Raw genomic sequence first — 18,304 nt, 5'->3', positions numbered from 1 at the left:
AGTGAGGGGTAATGAAGTAATTTTAAACTATTATTTTAAAAATAATCCATCACTAAATGGGACTGACTCTCGAGGCTTCCCCAGTGGAGTCGCCATCTGTCGCCACCCGCCAAAACGGACCTTGGCATTCGCGACGATGGTCGGACTCTTTTTAAAGGTTTGAAAAGTGGTGGATTGTTAGAACGACTTATTCTCAAACTGAGACCTTGTCGAACTAACAATTTTATTAAAATGGTTCACCAATCCATGTTAACCCCAAGCGGGACCCTCCATGGATTAGTGGTTTTCGCAAAAGGTAGGGTTCTTGGAGTCGCCACCAATGTTTTACTCAAAACATTGGAAAAAGGGATAAGGCAATTGATTTCATAAATCAACCTTGGTCATTACAACCAGAGTCGGGTAAGGGAGTCGGTTACGTGCGGGGAAGGTGTTAGCACCCCACAACGCCCCTTTTGGGTTCCCTATGACGGATTATTTCATAAATAACAGTGCAAAATTACTAAATTACCCCTATTTATTATAAACGATTATAAATTAAATATCTACATGATGACAAAATTAAATATGCGACAATCAGAAAGCAATAAAAGAAGGGATTTTAAGAAAAACCTCTTGAAGCGTGCTTTTATATATCTAAACAGATGTTAGGAGGCTTTTTGGCGCTCCCTCCCACTACACGCTCGCTCGCTCCTTCCCTAAAAATTAATCTTTACTATGGAAATCAAAAAGATTTCCCTTCGACTAGTTCGAATTCTCAAGCTAAATGCTCAGAACTCAAGAACTTCGTCGGATCGGCTCTCGGAGAGATTCCTAGGGCAGAACACTGCTCAAAAACCCCAGAATACTCAAGGAGAGAGTCCAAGAAGTGTGGAAAAGTGTTAAATGACGTCCAAATGACGTCTTATTTATAGGGGTGAGGCGCAGTACGGCCCCTGGTGTCAATACGGCCCGTATTGAAGTTTTGAACTTCAATACGGCCGTATTGAATTCAATACGGCCGTATTGAGGTTCAAAAACATCAATACGGCCGTATTGGTTTCAGTACGGCCGTATTGCAGTTCAAAAATGCAATACGGGTCGTACTGAGCTCCAAAGAGGTCGTATTGAGCTCCACTCCTCTCACTTTCTTATTTTTAGCTACTCTAAGACCTCTAAACCTACAGATAGTCATCCTATGGTCTTCTGGGAGTCCTTCTGGCTGACTTTCCGTTGGTCTTTGATAGTCTTCGAGTCTTATTTCCGACCCGAACAATTTTAGGGGTCTACACACTACTGACTCACCCTCCTGATACCAACATAATGGAGTTCTACACCTCCTACCATACAAAGCCTTAAAAGGTGTCATGCCAATAATCAAGTGATAACTGTTATTATAAATAAACTTTACCAATGGTAACACCTCTTCCCAGCTACCCAGATGATCCAACACATAAGCTCTCAAGAGATCCTCCATTGACTGAATTGTCCTCTCCGACTGACCATCTTTCTGTGGATGATAAACATCCCAAAGCCTGATGCAGAGTCTGCCAACCTGGAAGTAAACCTTGGATCTTTGTCAGAGATAATACTGGAAGGAACTCTATGCAACCGTACTATCTCTCTGATATACAACTGTGCAAGCCTCTCCAAGGACCACCTCTTGATAGGAAGAAAGTGCGCACACTTTGTCAACCTATCAACAATCACTCAGATAGAGTCACTGTTCCTAGCTGTCCTAGGCAACCGAACCACAAAGTCCTTAGTGACATTATCACACTTCCACTCGAAAATCTCCATCAGCACTAAGCTCAAAGCACTAAGCTCAAACCCAGCTGCCCTCTTAATACCAAGCAATCCCAAAATCCTCAACAATTCTAGATCTTGTAATTGCTTAGTTCCCACCTGTCTAAAGAACTCATTAGCTATGGTGATCATACCATAACTAATATGATCATGAACAACCACCACCTCTAGTCTCAAATCTCTAAACTACTCAATCAGCTCCAACTCCTTAATCAACATAACTGACACATGAATGGATTTCCTACTCAATACATCCGCTACCACACTCGCCTTCCCAGGATGATACATCAACTTAAAATCAAAGTCCTTTAGGAATTCCATCCACCTTCTCTGCCTCATATTCAACTCCTTCTGATCATTAAATACCCTGAATCTCGTACCATATAGATAGTGCCTCCATGACTTCAAGGCAAACACCGCAGATGCAAGCTCCAAATCATGAGTAGGATAATTTCTTTCATGAGTCTTAAGTTGCCTCGAAGCATACGCTACTACTCTCCCTTCCTGCATCAACATACAGCCCAACCCCTGGTGAGAAGCATCACAGCACACATCAAAATACTCACCAGTGTCAGGTAACACCAAAGCTGGAGAAGTAGTCAATCACCCCTTCAATTCCTGAAAACTCTGCTCACAAGCGTCCATCCAAACTAAAAGTTGATCTTTCCGAGTCAGTTAAGTCAAAGGCATTACTATTCGAGAGAAACTCTTCATGAATCTCTGATAGTAACCCGTTAACCCAACAAAACTCCTAATCTCTGTAGCAGTCATCGGACGCTCCCACTGAAGCACAGCCTCCACCTTGGCTGGATCTACTGCAATCCCCTCTGTCGATATCACATGCCCCAAAAATTTCACCTCGGACAACCAAAACTCACACTTGGACAGTTTGGCATACAACTGTCTCTCCCTCAACACCTCCAAAACCGACCTCAAATGCTCACGGTGATCCTCCAATGATCTAGAATACACCAAAATATCATCAATGAAGACCACCACAAATCTGTTCAAGAACGGTCTAAAGATCCTGTTCATGTAATCCATGAACACTGCTAGAGCATTAGTGACACCAAAAGGCATCACCACATACTCATAGTGGCCATACCTAGTCCTGAAAGTAGTCTTCGGTATGTCACTCTCCTTCACCCTGATCTGATGGTATCCAGATCTCAAATCAATCTTTGAAAACACTGAAGCTCCCCTCAGCTGATCCATCAAATCATCAATCCTCGGAAGTGGATACTTATTCTTTATCGTTAATTTATTCAGCTGCCGATAATCAACACACAAACGGGCCCTACCATCTTTCTTCTTCACTAACAGTACCGGGGCACCCCAAGGAGAAACACTGGGCCTCACCATCTGTTTCTCCAACAAATCCTCAATCTGTTTCTTCAGCTCTACCAACTCAGCTGGAGCCATCCTATAAGGAGCCACTGATACCGGTCCTGCACCTGGTACCAGATCAATGCTAAACTCAACATCACGCTTGGGTGGCAGTCCTGGCACATCATCTGGAAACACCTCAGGAAATTCACTGACAATCTCGATCCCAGCGATAACTCTCTCTGTCTCAATACTCAAAGCTGCAAACAAATGAAGCACTCAGCTCCATCCATCATCAACTGCTCAGCCTGACCTGCTGATACTAACACCTCATCCTCTAACTGAGGAAACACCAACTCTCTCCGAGCACAATCTATAAGGATGTGATGGGCAGATAACCAATCCATCCCTAAGATTATGTCGATATCCACCATGGGCAACACAATCAGGTTCACTCGAAACCTCCTACCAGACACCTCTATCGGGCATCTCACACACATCTCCGACGTCACCACAGAAACTGAAGCCGGAGTAGACACAGACAAATCAACGTGCAAGGAAGATACTGACAAATCCAATCTCTTCACACAATCAACATAAATGAAAGAATGCGTGGCACCAGAATCGAACAAAAATAAAACATCCTCACCTGCTGCCTTCCCATTTCCCTTCACCAAGTCTGATGAAGTGGAAGCCTCTGCACCTAACAATGCAAACACTCTCCCCGCAGCTGTAGGTCTGGGCGGCCTCGGGGCACTCGCAAATGAAGTCGGTGGTGTCTGACAATCTCTAGAGATGTGGCCTGGCCTACCACATCTAAAGCAAACATTCCCCGAAAGGGAACAATCTCTCACCATATGTGCTCCTCCACATCGATAGCACCGCACCGACTGTGCTCCGCCCTGAGGAGTAACAGGTCGAGGTCCCCTACTAACAGCTCCTCTCTAAGACTGTACAGGTCTGTCATAGGGTCCCCTCTGCTGGCCTCCCCTCTTGGACCCAGATGATCCCTCCTGAACTCTAGCAGCCTTATTGCTGCTACCACCACCCTCCAAACTCTCAACAGTCTTTGCCTTCTCAACCAAGGCAGGAAACTCCACTATGGACATGGGGACTATGACCCTCTTCAGCTCGTGCCTCAAACCCTCTGCAAACTTTCTACATCTCTCAGCCTCAGATATGGCTTGAGAGTAGAAACGAGCTAAATGCTTAAACCTCATAGCATACTCAAAAACAGACAAGCTCCCCTGATGTAATCTCATGAACACTGCCTCCTTAGCGTATCTAACGTTATCCGGGAAATATTTCTCCAAAAAGACCCTCCTAAAGCAATCCCAGTCAACAATCACACCCCTGCTCTCTAACATCTGCCTGGTGCCTCTCCACCAATACTCAGCCTCGCCCCCCAGCATGTCAACTGCATAAGCCAACTTTCTCTCATCAGAAGATCCAAAAACACTAAAAATCTTCTCCATGTCCCTCAACAACTGATCTGCCACATCAGGATCTGAATCCCCTCGGAACTGAGGAGGCTGACATCCCCTGAACTCTGCTAAATCTCTCCCCTCCTGAGAGACCACCGGTCTAGCTGCCTCAACCGCAGCTCTAGCTGCCTCCATATGAGCAAAGTGAGCACTCTACTGCTGCATCGCCATGGCTATCATCTCCATGGCCCTAGCAATCTGGTCATACTGGGGTCTCACCATACTACAAGAATTCAAACATCCTATTAGTAACATAATACCCCCACAATTCACCAAAGGCTAGCACATATCAGAGATATGACAGAACAGAAACCTAGAAGAATCACTCCCCACAGAGTATCCTAAAAGACTCGACCGGCTCTGATACAATAAAAGTGTAACGACCCGCCACGGTCTCTACACTTAGTGGAATCGCACTACAACTAGTTAACTAAGAGAATATTAAACTGGATAACACATACATACAGGCATAAATATAAAGATCAAAATAATTAAGTTTCTGTATATAAAATATAGCACCATATATGTACAGTCATCCCAAAATATTCCTTAGTGCCGTTCAAGCACTGACAAAAAGAATGTTACCCAAAATGGTAACTCAAAACACGAGACTCAGCTCCTCGTCTCGCAACGATCACCTCTACTCCCAAGCTATCCCTGACCTGCTCCCATACCAAGTATGATCATTGCAGTTCCACCACATGGAAAACAAAAGGGTAAGCTAGAATTCAAAAATCAATAATACAAGTACAGAATAAAAATCTATACTACACATGCATCCCAAATCCTGTCCTTAAGGAACCTTTCATCTCAATCAATCATTCATTCATCAAACATGAAGTCAAACACCCCACTTCATCATGTCAATAATCATGCAGTAAATACATCTCATTGTCGCCACCCGCCGAAACGGACATTGGCATTCGCGACGATGGTCGGACTCTTTTTAAGTTTTGAAAAATGATGGATTGTTAGAACGACTTATTCTCAAACTGAGACCTCATCGAGCTAACAATTTTGTTTAAATGACTCTCACCAATCCATGTTAATCCCAAGCGGGACCCTCCATGGATTAGTGGTTTTCGCAAAAAGAATGGGTTCTTGGAGTCACCACCAATGTTTTACTCAAAACATTGGAAAAAGATATAAGGCAATTGATTTTCGCAAATCAACTTCGGCCATTACAACCAGAGTTGGGTAAGGGAGTCGGTTACGTGTGAGGAAGGTGTTAGCACCCCACAACGCCCCTTTCGGGTTCCCTATGACAGATTATTTCATAAATAATAGCGTAAAGTTACTAAATTACCCCCATTTATTAGAAACGATTATAAGTGAAATATTTACATGATGAAAGCTTTAAACGTGTAATGCAACAATCAAAAAGCGGTAAAAGAAAGGATTTTGCGAATAAACCTTCGAAGCGTGCTTTTATATATTCAAAACAAAGTTTAGGAGGCTTTTTGGCGCTCCTTCCCACTACACGTCCGCTCGCTCCTTTCCCTAAAGATAATTTTTACTATGGAAATCAAAGAGATTTCCCTTCGACTTGTTCGAGTCTCAAGCTAATGGCTCATGACTCAAGAACTTCATCGGATTGGCTCTCGGAGAGACTTCTAGGGCAGAGAATAGCTCAAAAACCCAAGAATACTCAGCACGAGGGTCCAGAAGTGTGGAAAAAGTGTGGAATGACGTGCAAATGACGTCCTATTTATAGGATTGAGCCGCAATACGGTCTGGGAGGTCAATACGGCCCGTACTGGGTTTTTGAACTACAGTACGGCCGTATTGAATTTGGTACGGCCGTACTGAAGTTCAAAAACTTCAGTACGGCCGTATTGCAGTTCAAATGACTCAGTACGGCCGTACTGAACCTTTGGGAGGGCGTATTGGGCTCCAATCCTCACACACCCTTATTCTAAGCTACTCTAAGACTTCTAGACCTACAAAGAATCATCCTAGGGTCTTCCAGGAGTCCTTCCGGCTGACTTTCCTTCGGTCTTTGAGAGTCCTTGAGCTTTATTTCCGACCCGGACAATTTTAGGGGTCTACACTCATGACAGATATCAATGCATATCAATCATCAAATGCATCGTCACGCATACACCTAGGAGATCTCCATAACAATAGAGTTGTATAAGTGACATTCCATCCTACCGAAACCACCCCAACCGTTTTCACGCCCAAAGCGCCCGCTCGGTCACAGCTAAACAGGATATAATCCTCCCTCGGGTTTACTCGGATGATGTCACTTACACACTTGGAAGTCCAGATCCACCGTCAGGTATAGCACAGCTGGGTAAGGGCTTACCACGACCTTGGCATGCATTAACCAAGTCAATTGTGGAGTTCGCCCACCGACTATCCGCAAGGATCCACGCACCTTCCCGAGTACTTGGTTAAGGGAATAACCCTCGACCTCATACCCCGCTCCAACACTAGCTAAGGACTTAGAGGAGACTCACCCAACCCAGTGGACTATCTGAGCACCACTCTCCCAAATCCAGTGGCCTCCCAGAGCACCACTCTCATATATCAGTGGCCTATCCAAGCACCACTCTCAAGAGACTCTATGTGAGCTCATCCAGTTCGAAAATATTTTTCCTCTCCTCAAGTCCTAGGCTAGACTCATGCCACAGGCATCACATGCAATCATGCATCATACATCATAATGGTCTGCCCACCATCATGATCAACAATCATACACATGTCATAAGACATCACATGCAATAATGCATCATTCATCATAAACGATCTATCCATCATTATGATCAATAAACATACTCATATTCAAACATTCATACGTATCATTACAAACATACATATGAATCATATCGCACCATACATACATATATGATCTAAAACTTTAACTTTAAACATGCATAAGCATCAATTTAAAATAATTATTTATAAATATAATTACGCTTGGTACAGTCAGCTCGTACCTAGCCTAACTCCAACCCAAGAGCTCTGAGCTCTTCCACGCCTGGCACACTCAACCTGCGCCCGGCCTAATCCCATTGAGTTTGTAAACTCACATACATCCTAAATAACAAACATTCTAGCTTCCCTTACCTGAAGATTGGCTCAGATAGCCAAAGACTGAACAAAAGTAGAATTCTCCCTCGAGGCTTAACTCGGAACTTCAGTCCTCCCAAAACAAGCTTTCTAATCTGAATGTCAAGAAAAGACATAAGGAGTTATTGATCTAGAGGAGAAAAGGAGTTAAACAGAGAAATTTGGGAGAGAGAGGAGCTCACTGACCCAGAGACCTTCTCTCTAAAACTTCTCTCTAGAATCAGAACTCCTCACGGCCCCCCCTCACCCCTATTTATAGGCAATCCGGAGAGGCCAGAACGTCTCGTACCGAGTTCGGAACGGCCCGTTCCGAACTCCCAATTCACACACAAAATCCACGCCCAGAACGGCCCGTTCTGAAAACAGAACGGCCCATTCCGGGACTCATCCGGAACGGCTCGTTCTCCTTCCGGAACGGCCCATTCTCCTTCCGGAACGGCCCGTTCTCCAACCAGAACGGCCCGTTCTGGAATTTGGAACGGCCCGTTCTCCCTCCGGAACGGCCCGTCCCAACCACGAATTTCAGTTTAATTTAATAGCTTGGAACGGCCCGTTCTAGATTGGGAACGGCCCGTTCCGGGCTACTAAATCAACCACTTTTTTTTTTTTAAACCACGTTACAACGTCCACTCCAAGGGATTACTTTCCAAGGAGGGTTTTTCAACAAATTGGGCTCTTAGAGCACCACAACTATCTCAATCCACACAATGGGATGAACAACTTCAAAAACATCTCCCTTAGTCCTAGTGATCAACAACTAATCATCACAGCTTAATCAGCTTAACAACTTAAACAACATACAACATTTCAACTCATCATCTCAATCAACATTCAACTTGAACAACATAGTTTATTAGCACAGCCACTCATCAACATTGTTTAACAACACATATTAACAACACAACATCTCATTTCAACTTGAAACAACACAATCAACTCAACAACTTATTAGCTCAACTCATAATTTACAACTCAATCATCATAAAATAATATCTTTTCAACACATGGCACAACATACAACTTTATAGCAACATACAACTCTTCTCTAACAACTTAACAACATGGTCTACTAATAAATTTTGTATAAATCTCAACACGTCTAGACATTTCACATCATGCTTCTCACAACTCACAACATTATCATTTCATCATATTCTACAACATATAAATAATCCACACATAAATATAGCAACTTTAGCAACATACCATGTATTCAACGCATTTTCTATTTGGAACAACTACTCATTTAGTTTACAACACTATACTCAACATGCATCTCTTCATTTCACTTTCTACTAATCATACATCTCAATGTAATTATACAACTCCATATGAGTTCCTAAACTCACATACAACCAAACAACATAGAATCTAGCTTCCCTTACCTGAAGATTGGCTTCGAATAGCCAAGAACTGAGAAGAAGTGGAATTTCCTTTCCGAAGCTCAACCCGGGACTTCAATCCACCCAATGCAAGCTTCCTAGTCCAGAGTCCTTCTTTCTAAAACTTCTCTCTAAAAATATCTCCTTCTCCTCAACTTCCCAACCTCTATTTATAGAAATCTGAAGTGGCCAGAACGGTCCGTTTCAAAATCATAACGGCCCATTCTGGGCTCCTTCATCATGTGTAAAATTCACATGTAGAAAGGCCCGTTCTGAAATCGAAACAACTCGTTCTGGCACGTCTAGAACAGCCTGTTCCAGTCCAAGATTCACAGGCCTATTTAGTAGTTTGGAACGGCTCGTTCCAGTTTGGGAACGACCCATTCTGGGCTACTAAATCACCCTTATTTTAGTAGTTTGGAACGGCCCGTTCCAATCTGGGAACGCCCCGTTCCAGTCTACTAACTACATTACGAAGGTGAACCGACATTTCTAGTTGAATTGGATTAACTTTGTTGAATAAAAACATTTATTTTCTATTTTACTTGTATTTCGTTATTTTAGTATAAATTGTTTATATTAGTTTGAAAAATATTAGATCATTATAATGTTTTATTTTTCATGTGCATAAGTTAATAAAATTTCAATTACACATAATTGGAAGATAATAAAGTTTTAATGCATTTCCATCTAAAAAGAAAAATACATTGAAATAAAAAAAATAATATTAAAAGCAATTGCAGTGATAATTCTTTCAATATGATAACACTGCTAACATTTTATCATGGCTTACTCAATATCTTGTAATGATTTTGATTTTAAAATTAGTTGAAGACATCAATCAACATAAGCATTCTATAATTTCCTCTGCAAATTGTCCTGGAAAAAGAGAATTAATGATTTAATTCAAAGGTATAATCATATAATATAAAATTAACGAAATACAAAAAAATATTTATGTCGCACTATTGTCATGTATAAGTTTAATATCACCTTAACTAACAAGTACAATCGTACTATCTATATACAGGGTGTCAATAATGGATTTCTTCTGTAACTTGGATAGTTATAGATCCAATGTAAGGATGGACTTTGTTTTTTATTTCTTCAAGTCCTCCAATGTAATGCATTCCTCTACTTATAATAATCTTGGAGCATCCTATTTAAGTGTAATTTTGTTGAGTATTGTAATTTGTATATCATAATATAATACGACAAGTTGAAAATTCATGTGTAACATAATAAAAGAAACAAAGTATTAGCTTGAGTTGCGAGAGATGTGAAATGCACAAACGATTTCTTGTAATATTTATAGGTGAATAAACTTTATTTTTTTTCTCTGAAGCAATTCCCATGAGAGATTTTCAACATTGATACATCATAATAGAAAATACAGGTGGTAGTTAGAGACATGCCATTGGTGTCAAATTGTTAAAAATTTAAAAAAATAATTACAAGTTGAAAATGAAAATGACGCTTACGTTTTTGTTACGTGATAATCATTGACGTCCCATCAGGGATAAAAAAATAAAAAATTAAATTTAAAAGAAAACGTGTATGACATTTGCAATTTCAACACATTAATGCTTACATGGAGTGTGGAAAAGGCAAGTTCCATTTGGGTTTTCAGTTTACCAAATGGGACCTTTGTTTTCTATGAGGATGTCCTTCAACATTAATAATTCATTAGCCAAAATAAAACACAAAAAAGATCTATGTGTCATGAAAAATGCAAGGTCCAGTGTTGACTGTCCCACTTTTGTAATTTATTTCAAAACATGCTAACTAGGAAAATTGTCAACATCATTTAGTTTAACTCATCCCATTTATAAAATAACAATTTTTGTAAACAACCATTTAGTGGAACTTGATATCAAGAACAAAATGATTCATTAGAAATACAGTTGCAATTGAATGAGTTGATATTTTGAGATGATATCATTAAATAAAATAAAATTAGTTGAGATCGGCAACATTTTTTTTTGCATATTATTGAAACTTGATGGATTGGTTAATTTGTAATTAAAAATATTTAAAAAATTAACATTAATCACCATGGTTAAAGATAATAATATATGGTATCATGGTTCAAATTTTTATACTTTTTATAAAAATAGAATTGATTTCATGGAGGGAGATGAAAGTTAAGAAAAAAATATTAATTAGGAACAACCTTTCCATAAAGAATTAGGAGTACAACTAGTATAGCAAGGACAACACAAGATCCCCATTCAAGTTATATGGTTTGATATGGGTTTTTATGTACAAAAACTTGTAAAAGAAACATAAATCCTAATTTTGAATTGATCAAAATAAGTAAAGCCTCCCTTAATTCTTATGTCAATTTTAAGCTATCTTGAAAGCAGGCGATTTAAGAGAAGGAGATGCAAAAGGACCTTCAACTATTCCCTTTGCTATTAGCCTATAAGCTGCTTCAGTTAAGTGTGCTCCATCCCAATTTATATGTTTTGAAGGGTCAGAGCAAACCGTTGAAGCAAGGCTTCCGCAAAATATATGTACATCAACATTGTATGGTTCACCTTTACCACAACATGCTTTAAAAGTGTCAATCTTACCAAAAGAAAACCCTGCATCATTAATATACATAAGTAAAGCATAAGAAAAAAACAAGTCATAATAAAATTGCTTATCCAATATAAGAAATTAAAAACACAAGGTACCATATTGTTGTGGTGCTTCAAATAAACGTTTGGCATCACCATAATAATCAAAATATATTATGTTAACATGGTTGTTGTTTTGTCTTAGTGTGTCTACTGCTTGATTGAGTCTCCAATTATAGTATTTAATGAAAACATTATAAGCCGCTAAGCACCCAAATTGATCATAGTCATCTTTGTTACCACTATTCACTACTGTTAAGACAACAGTATTACACCCAATTGGGAAGTTCCCTGGCACCACTATCTCCACTGCTCCTTCTTTAATTAATTCCTGATAAATAAATTGAAACAAAATTGAATTTATAACCGATCTAGAGCTACCAAATCATATTTCTAATCAAAATATAAAGTCCATATTTCAATGCTTAAATTTGATATGACATACAGTGGTGACATTGATTATTGCTTCAACAATTAGTGGAACTATTTCACGAAGTTCTGTAATATTTTTGTTTGATGAGATAAGTGCATTGATATCATTTCCACCTATCTCTCCCACGAGAATAACATTTGTAAGCCATATTTGGAAAAAAAATCATGTATATAGAAAAAACATTACTAAAGGAATTTTGGTAAAACCTTGTTTATTTTTGCAAAGGGAAGGTTTTAGCTTCTTAAACCAATCAAGTTGAACACTCAACGAGATATTCGTCGATGGTGGAATGAGCCTTTTTTGTATGAAATAGTCCATATCAAGTGCAGTTGCACCAGCAAATGCAAAATTTACTCATTGTCGAATGTCTTGGCCTTTGCTGAGATTGAGATATGCTGGCAACATTGGCAAGCCATATGCCTCAGCTGCAATTGAAACAACCATAGGTTAGTATTTTTTTCAACCACCAGTACATTATTCATGTTCCCTTCCTATCAAGGAAATTTGATTAAGCTATGTAAACAACTAATGGCATGTACCTATAAAGTCTATGATCAATCGTCCATTTGACACACGTCCGGACGAATGTTTGAAATATGTTGAGCCGTAAGGACTGTTGTCATCCATAGATGGGTAGCAAGCAGCAGCATTTCCGGTGTCACTTATAGAATCACCAAAATTGAATATAGCTTCATACGGGAGAGGATTGGCATTTGAAATAACATTTCCAAGAAAACCACATGTAAAGGTGATGCAAAAGATAATGACTATCTTCATGATGTTACTATAACCCAAGAAAGGTTTAAAGGACATTTGTGTGTGATGATGGGTACAAGAATATCAATTAGAATTAAGCATTATATATTGTCACATAAACCACCATTTTGTCTCGCAATGTTACTGTCATTTTAATTTGACATCGCTTAACTATTTTGCTTCTTAAAAAAGAGAGTTGCAAGTTGTATTCTCATACATTTAACTAATACATATACATCCTTGAATATAGGTTTGTTACTCCTTAACATTACTTGTTGTGTTGTTATTTTAGTCATTCTATGATAATATGGTTCTTTCCTTTGACTTCTCTTAACAAGATTCATCAACAACGATTAAAGGCTGTAACGATTTTCTTATATGCTTGAACCAAACTGTCTTTATTTCTCAACAAATTATTTTCCTCATCGTTATAAGTCTATTGTGGATAAAAAAATTATTACATAAATTACTCAACTTAAATTGTTTCAACATAATTTTCTTTTTTAAAAAAATAACATCTGAAAGAAGTAGGATACAAATATTTAACAATTGAATGGATATAGATAAGTTGGAAAATAATTATATTTTTTTTTGTAAAATGAATGCTTCATTTAGAAACTTTACAAAGTTATATTAAGCATGCGAAAATAGTCTTCTATTTGACATTTAATTAATGTCAAACTTAAATATTTTATATTATTTTTTTAATCCAAACCTTTAACTATTTCTATCAACAAAGATCATAAAGTTGATTAACTTTTTCCCTCCTTAATTATTGAGTAGGGAATTAAATGCATATATCAACGTAAAACTCATATAAACTACTATTATGGTTTAAATATGTTTGTTGTCCCTATATCATACTATTATTTAATTTAATTTTGGTATTGTAAATTTTTATTTTTATTTTGATGACTTATTTTTTTTTACTATTTATGATATATCTATTATTTTTCATTTAACATGTGAGGTCCGTGACCCCCTCCCCCTTTTCTCTTTCTCACTCACTCTCAAGCTCTCATTCTCATCTCTCACTCACTCTTATTCTTCTTCCTTTCTCTAAATTCCTTGTGGTTGATTTTGTTTCCTTTAGCTGGAGCCGTGAGTGATCTTGGAGGTCCTTTCTCACAATCTTGAAGCGGAGCTAGCTGGGTGCAGAATTCTCTCCTTTCTCCTTCGTTCTTCGTCATTTTCTTCCTAGAACTCGGAACCTTCGCACCGAGGTAAGGGAAGCTAGGTTTTGTTGTTTTTGGTTGAGAATGAGTACTATAAACTCATTAGATGCTTGTTGATGGATGATCTTTGGTTGAGATTGAAGAAAAATTAGTTTTTGGGTTTTCGGGGTTTTGGGCTAATTTTGGGTTTTTCTTCTTTGATGGTTGCATGTTGAAAAAGAAGGGGTTTTTGTGTTGATTGATGAAAATGTGGCTATTTGGAAGGTTTGCATGTGTTGGGAATTCTCTGATTGCAGGTTGTTGTTCAAAAATGGAGGAGGGATTGTGTTTGCTGTCACAAACGGCTGAGCCATTTTGAACGGCTGAGCCCTTTGGGAGTTTCGTGACAGGGGAGAGTTTCTGGAACCAAACGGCTGAGCCATTTTAAGGCGCTGAGGGCTTTGGGGGCAGAGAGCCACCTGGAACCAAACAGCTGAGCCGTTTTAAGGCGCTGACTGCTTTTGAGGCAGAGAGCAAGAGGAGAATCCCTGGAGGTAAAGCGCTGAGCGCTTTGGAGGCGCTTACCGCCTTTGTGATTTCAGAATTGGACTTTGTAGTCTTCATAAAAGTTGTTTCCTTGGATCTTAGCTTTCCAATGGCACTGGAATCATCCAAAGAGGAGTTTTAGAACTCCAGATATGACTGTTTTAGTGAAGAGGGGTCAAGCTGCCAGCTTTACTTATAGCTGTTGCGGTTTTTATCAGTTTTAACAAGGTAGATGAAGGAATTAGGACTTGGTGTCTTATTGAGAGTTGTAGGAAATCTTCTTATCTTTCATATGAGATAAGGATGAGTATGGTATGAGTAGTATAACTCCTGATGCACTATTTTCTGTGAAGGTTGCCATTTCACATTTAGTGATTTGGTTAAGTTGAAAGTTGTTTTAGGTGCTTAGGATGATTGGTATTGTTTCGATGGCTAATTTGACAAGATAGATAAGTTGTAATTAAGGTGGATGAGTCGTATTATGTGTTGAATATGTTGTAGGTTGTATAAGCTATTAATGATGAATGTTGTTGAGCTGAGTTGATGAATATAATGTGATGACTTGGGGTTAACGCTGCTTGTTGATGTTGAGCTGTATCAGTTGTATGTTGTTGTAAGTCGATTATGTTGGGTTGTATCAGTTATAAATTGTCGTAAGTTGATATGTTGAGATGTATCAGTTGTATACTGTTGTGAGTTGATATGTTGAGTTGTATCAGTTGTATACTGTTGTGAATTGATATGTTGAGTTGTATCAGTTGTATACTGTTGTGAGTTGATATGTTGAGCTGTATCAGTTGTATACTGTTGTGAGTTGATATGTTGAGCTGTACAATTGTGTTGTACTGTGTGTTGATATCGGATGTTGTAGGCCGTAAGACTGAGGTGTTGTAGGCCGAAAGGCTGAGGTGTTGTAGGCCGTAAGGCTGAGGTGTTGTAGGCCGAAAGGCTGAGGTGATGTAGGCCGAAAGGCTGAGTTGTTGATCACTAAGACTAGAGGAGTTGTTTTCGAAATTTCCTCATCCCAGTGTGTGGATTGAGTGGCTGTGGTGGTCTTAGAGCCCAATTTGTTGAAAACCCTCCCTGGAAAGTTGACCCTTGGAGTGGTAACTTGTTGTTCTCCTCTAAGTCTTAGTGGTCCCGTGTGTGGGCAAGGTCGAGGCACACGTGTACAATGCGACCACGGTATAGGGGCCAGGTCGACCTATATCGATTACAAGCGACCAATACTAACTTATATGCGTGACGACGCATTGTATGTTTTATTGCTGTTATGCTGTATGGTTGATGAGTTGTATGCTGATGATGTGAGATGTGTGCTGCTATTGCCGAATGTTTTGGTATTTTAAACTGATTTTGTTAAGCTGATTGATGTGTTGATTTGATGTGCTGATAGGGGTAGCTATTTACTATTCATATATATATATATATATGTATGTTATTTCTTTTCACTAGCTTACCCTTAGTTGTTTCCATGTGGTTTGGACTGCGATGATCATACTATGTATGGGAGCAGAGCAGGGTTAGACTGGTGATAGTGGCAAGTCTGCAGCTGGCAAAGGGAGGAGTCTTATTTGGCGGATGTTTGTTTGTTGGGCCACTATCTGGCTACTTTGGTTGTATTTCTTTTGTACACTCTAACTCTAGTCGGATTGGAACATTGTATATAATTATATTCTAGATCCTATATTTATATACTCGTTCTATTCTGTCTAGTATTTTCGGTGTGTTGTGGTTGTGAGTGTAGTGACCAGCCGGGTCGTTACACTTTAGTGGTATCAGAGCCTGGTTCGAGTCTAGTGGACACTCTTTGGGGGTGGTTCCTTTAGGCTTTTGTTGTGCTGAACTCTGTGTTGTGCTGTCTAGTTGTGTTGTCTGTTGTGTTGATTGCTGTAGTGTTTTGTTGTGTTGTTGATGGTTGTTTGGTTTAGTTATTGTATACTGGAGATGTTGTTACTTCTGTAGACAATGACTATAACCAATGAGCTGATAGCCTGTGCCATGGGATGATGGCTATGGCTATGTAGTAGCAAAATGCTTATTTTGCAAGGTTGGACGTTGATAGAGCCGCAGCAGGTGTAGCAAGGTCGTGGGGTCACAGGAGAGCCGGGATCTAGTTGAATTCCGAAAATTCCATCCTCTATAGTTCAAAGGAGATACAGACCCAGAGGTAGCTGACCACTGGATCTATGAGCTGGAGAAGATCTTCACTGTGTTGGGATGTTCTCAAGAGAGGAGGCTGACATATGTTATCTACATGCTGGTTGGAGAGGCTGAGCATGGGTGGATAAGTACTCACCATATGCTTATTACTAGAGGAAGAGATGTTGATTCACTTGGTTAAGTTGAATCATTGTTGAGGGATGAGGCAGAGAGTTGTCTTTTGCTTGCTGCTATAAGTGAGGAGACCGAGAGGGTCATTGCGGAGATTGATGTGGTGAGGGATTTAGCTGAGGTGTTCCCTGATGAGGTACCTGGGTTGCCTCCTGTTAGGGAGATGGAGTTTAGCATTGACTTAGTTCCAGGTGCGGGGCCAGTGTCGGTGGCTCCCTATAGGATGGATCCTGCTGAGCTGGTGGAGCTAAAAGGTCAATTGGAGGACCTGTTGAAGAAGCAGTTGGTGCGGCCGAGTGTTTCGCCGTGGGGTGCTCCCGTGCTTTTAGTAAAAAAGAAAGATGGAGGTAATCGATTGTGTGTTGATCACTGACAGTTGAACAAGTTGACCATTAAGAACAAATATCCACTTCCCCGGATAGATGACTTAATGGATCAATTGAAGGGAGCATCGGTTTTCTCAAAGATTGACTGGAGGTCAGGTTATCACCAAATCAGGGTGAAAGAGGGTGACATACCGAAGACTGCTTTTGGGACTAGGTATGGTCACTATGAGTATGTTGTGATGCCGTTTAGTGTGACCAACGCCCCGGCAATGTTCATGGATTTCATGAACAGGATCTTCCGGCCGTTCTTGGATAAATTCGTGGTGGTGTTCATTGATAACATCTTGATTTATTCAAGGACCCTGGAGGAGCATGGAGAGCACTTGCGGTTGGTGCTGGAGATTTTGAAGGCGAAGTAGCTGTATGCTAAGCTTTCAAAATGTGAGTTCTGGTTGGAGGAGGTGAAGTTCTTGAGACATGTGATCTCAACTAAGGGGATTGCTATTGATCCGGCTAAGGTGGAGTTAGTGTTGCAGTGAGAATGTCCAAGAACTGTCACTGACATTCGGAGTTTTATGGGTTTGGCAGGTTACTATAGGAGGTTCATTAAGAGATTCTCCAAGATAGTAGCGCCTCTAACCCAATTGACGAGGAAGGAGCAGCCTTTCATTTGGTCTGTTTCCTGTGAGCGAAATTTTGATGAGCTGAAGAGGAGGTTGACTACTTCTCCTGTGCTGGTGTTGCTCGACTCTGGTGAACTTTTTGATGTGTATTATGATGCTTCTCACCAGGGTCTGGGGTGTGTGCTGATGCGAAACAGGAAAGAGGTGGCATATGCTTCAAGGCAACTAAAGAACCATGAGAGGAATTATCCTACTCATTACTTGGAGTTAGCTGTAGTTGAGTTTGCCTTGAAGATATGGAGACATTACCTTTATGGTGCTCGGTTCAGCGTCTTTAGTGACCACAAGAGTCTGAAGTACTTGTTTGATTAGAAGGAGCTGAACATGAGTTAGAGGAGGTGGATGGAGTTTCTGAAGGATTATGATTTCCAATTGAGGTACCATCTTGGTAAGGCCAAT

The 18,304-nt window shown here is 39.9% G+C and overlaps 2 protein-coding genes across 2 annotated transcripts; both read right to left on the bottom strand.

Annotated features, from left to right (window-relative positions):
* Positions 1-1,686: 1,686 nt before the first annotated feature.
* Positions 1,687-4,727, bottom strand: LOC145956373 (uncharacterized). Its single transcript, XM_083071957.1, has 5 exons — positions 4,191-4,727; positions 3,578-4,052; positions 3,422-3,481; positions 3,244-3,368; positions 1,687-1,968 (listed from the first exon to the last, which is right to left on the bottom strand). The coding sequence occupies exons 1-5, from the start codon at positions 4,725-4,727 to the stop codon at positions 1,687-1,689; spliced, it is 1,479 nt and encodes a 492-aa protein (XP_082928083.1).
* Positions 4,728-11,395: 6,668 nt separating this feature from the next.
* Positions 11,396-12,883, bottom strand: LOC145956372 (GDSL esterase/lipase At5g45910-like). The gene is made up of 4 exons (XM_083071956.1): positions 12,646-12,883; positions 12,119-12,171; positions 11,914-12,004; positions 11,396-11,637 (listed from the first exon to the last, which is right to left on the bottom strand). Exons 1-4 carry the CDS (start codon positions 12,881-12,883, stop codon positions 11,396-11,398), a joined length of 624 nt encoding a protein of 207 aa, XP_082928082.1.
* Between the last annotated feature and the right edge of the window lie 5,421 nt (positions 12,884-18,304).

This window comes from Cajanus cajan, chromosome 3 (assembly GCF_000230855.2).
Source record: "Cajanus cajan strain Asha chromosome 3, NIPB_CcT2T_4, whole genome shotgun sequence".
NCBI lineage: Eukaryota > Viridiplantae > Streptophyta > Magnoliopsida > Fabales > Fabaceae > Cajanus > Cajanus cajan.
This window is presented reverse-complemented; position numbering and strand designations above follow the sequence as displayed.

Bases quoted from the DNA above. Each gene is read 5' to 3' on its own strand.
- LOC145956373 (XM_083071957.1), bottom strand. From the start codon at position 4,727: ATGGAGGCAGCTAGAGCTGCGGTTGAGGCAGCTAGACCGGTGGTCTCT. The intron at 4,053-4,190 runs GTTGAGAAGGCA...GTACAGTCTTAG, and splicing joins TAGTGGAGTTTCCTGCCTTG to AGAGGAGCTGTTAGTAGGGG. The intron at 1,969-3,243 runs GTACCAGGTGCA...CTGATTGAGTAG, and splicing joins TTGAGTTTAGCATTGATCTG to TTTAGAGATTTGAGACTAGA.
- LOC145956372 (XM_083071956.1), bottom strand. From the start codon at position 12,883: ATGAAGATAGTCATTATCTTTTGCATCACCTTTACATGTGGTTTTCTT. The intron at 12,172-12,645 runs GTACATGCCATT...AAAATATTACAG, and splicing joins ATTGATCATAGACTTTATAG to AACTTCGTGAAATAGTTCCA. The intron at 11,638-11,913 runs GTAACAAAGATG...TTAATGATGCAG, and splicing joins CTTAACAGTAGTGAATAGTG to GGTTTTCTTTTGGTAAGATT.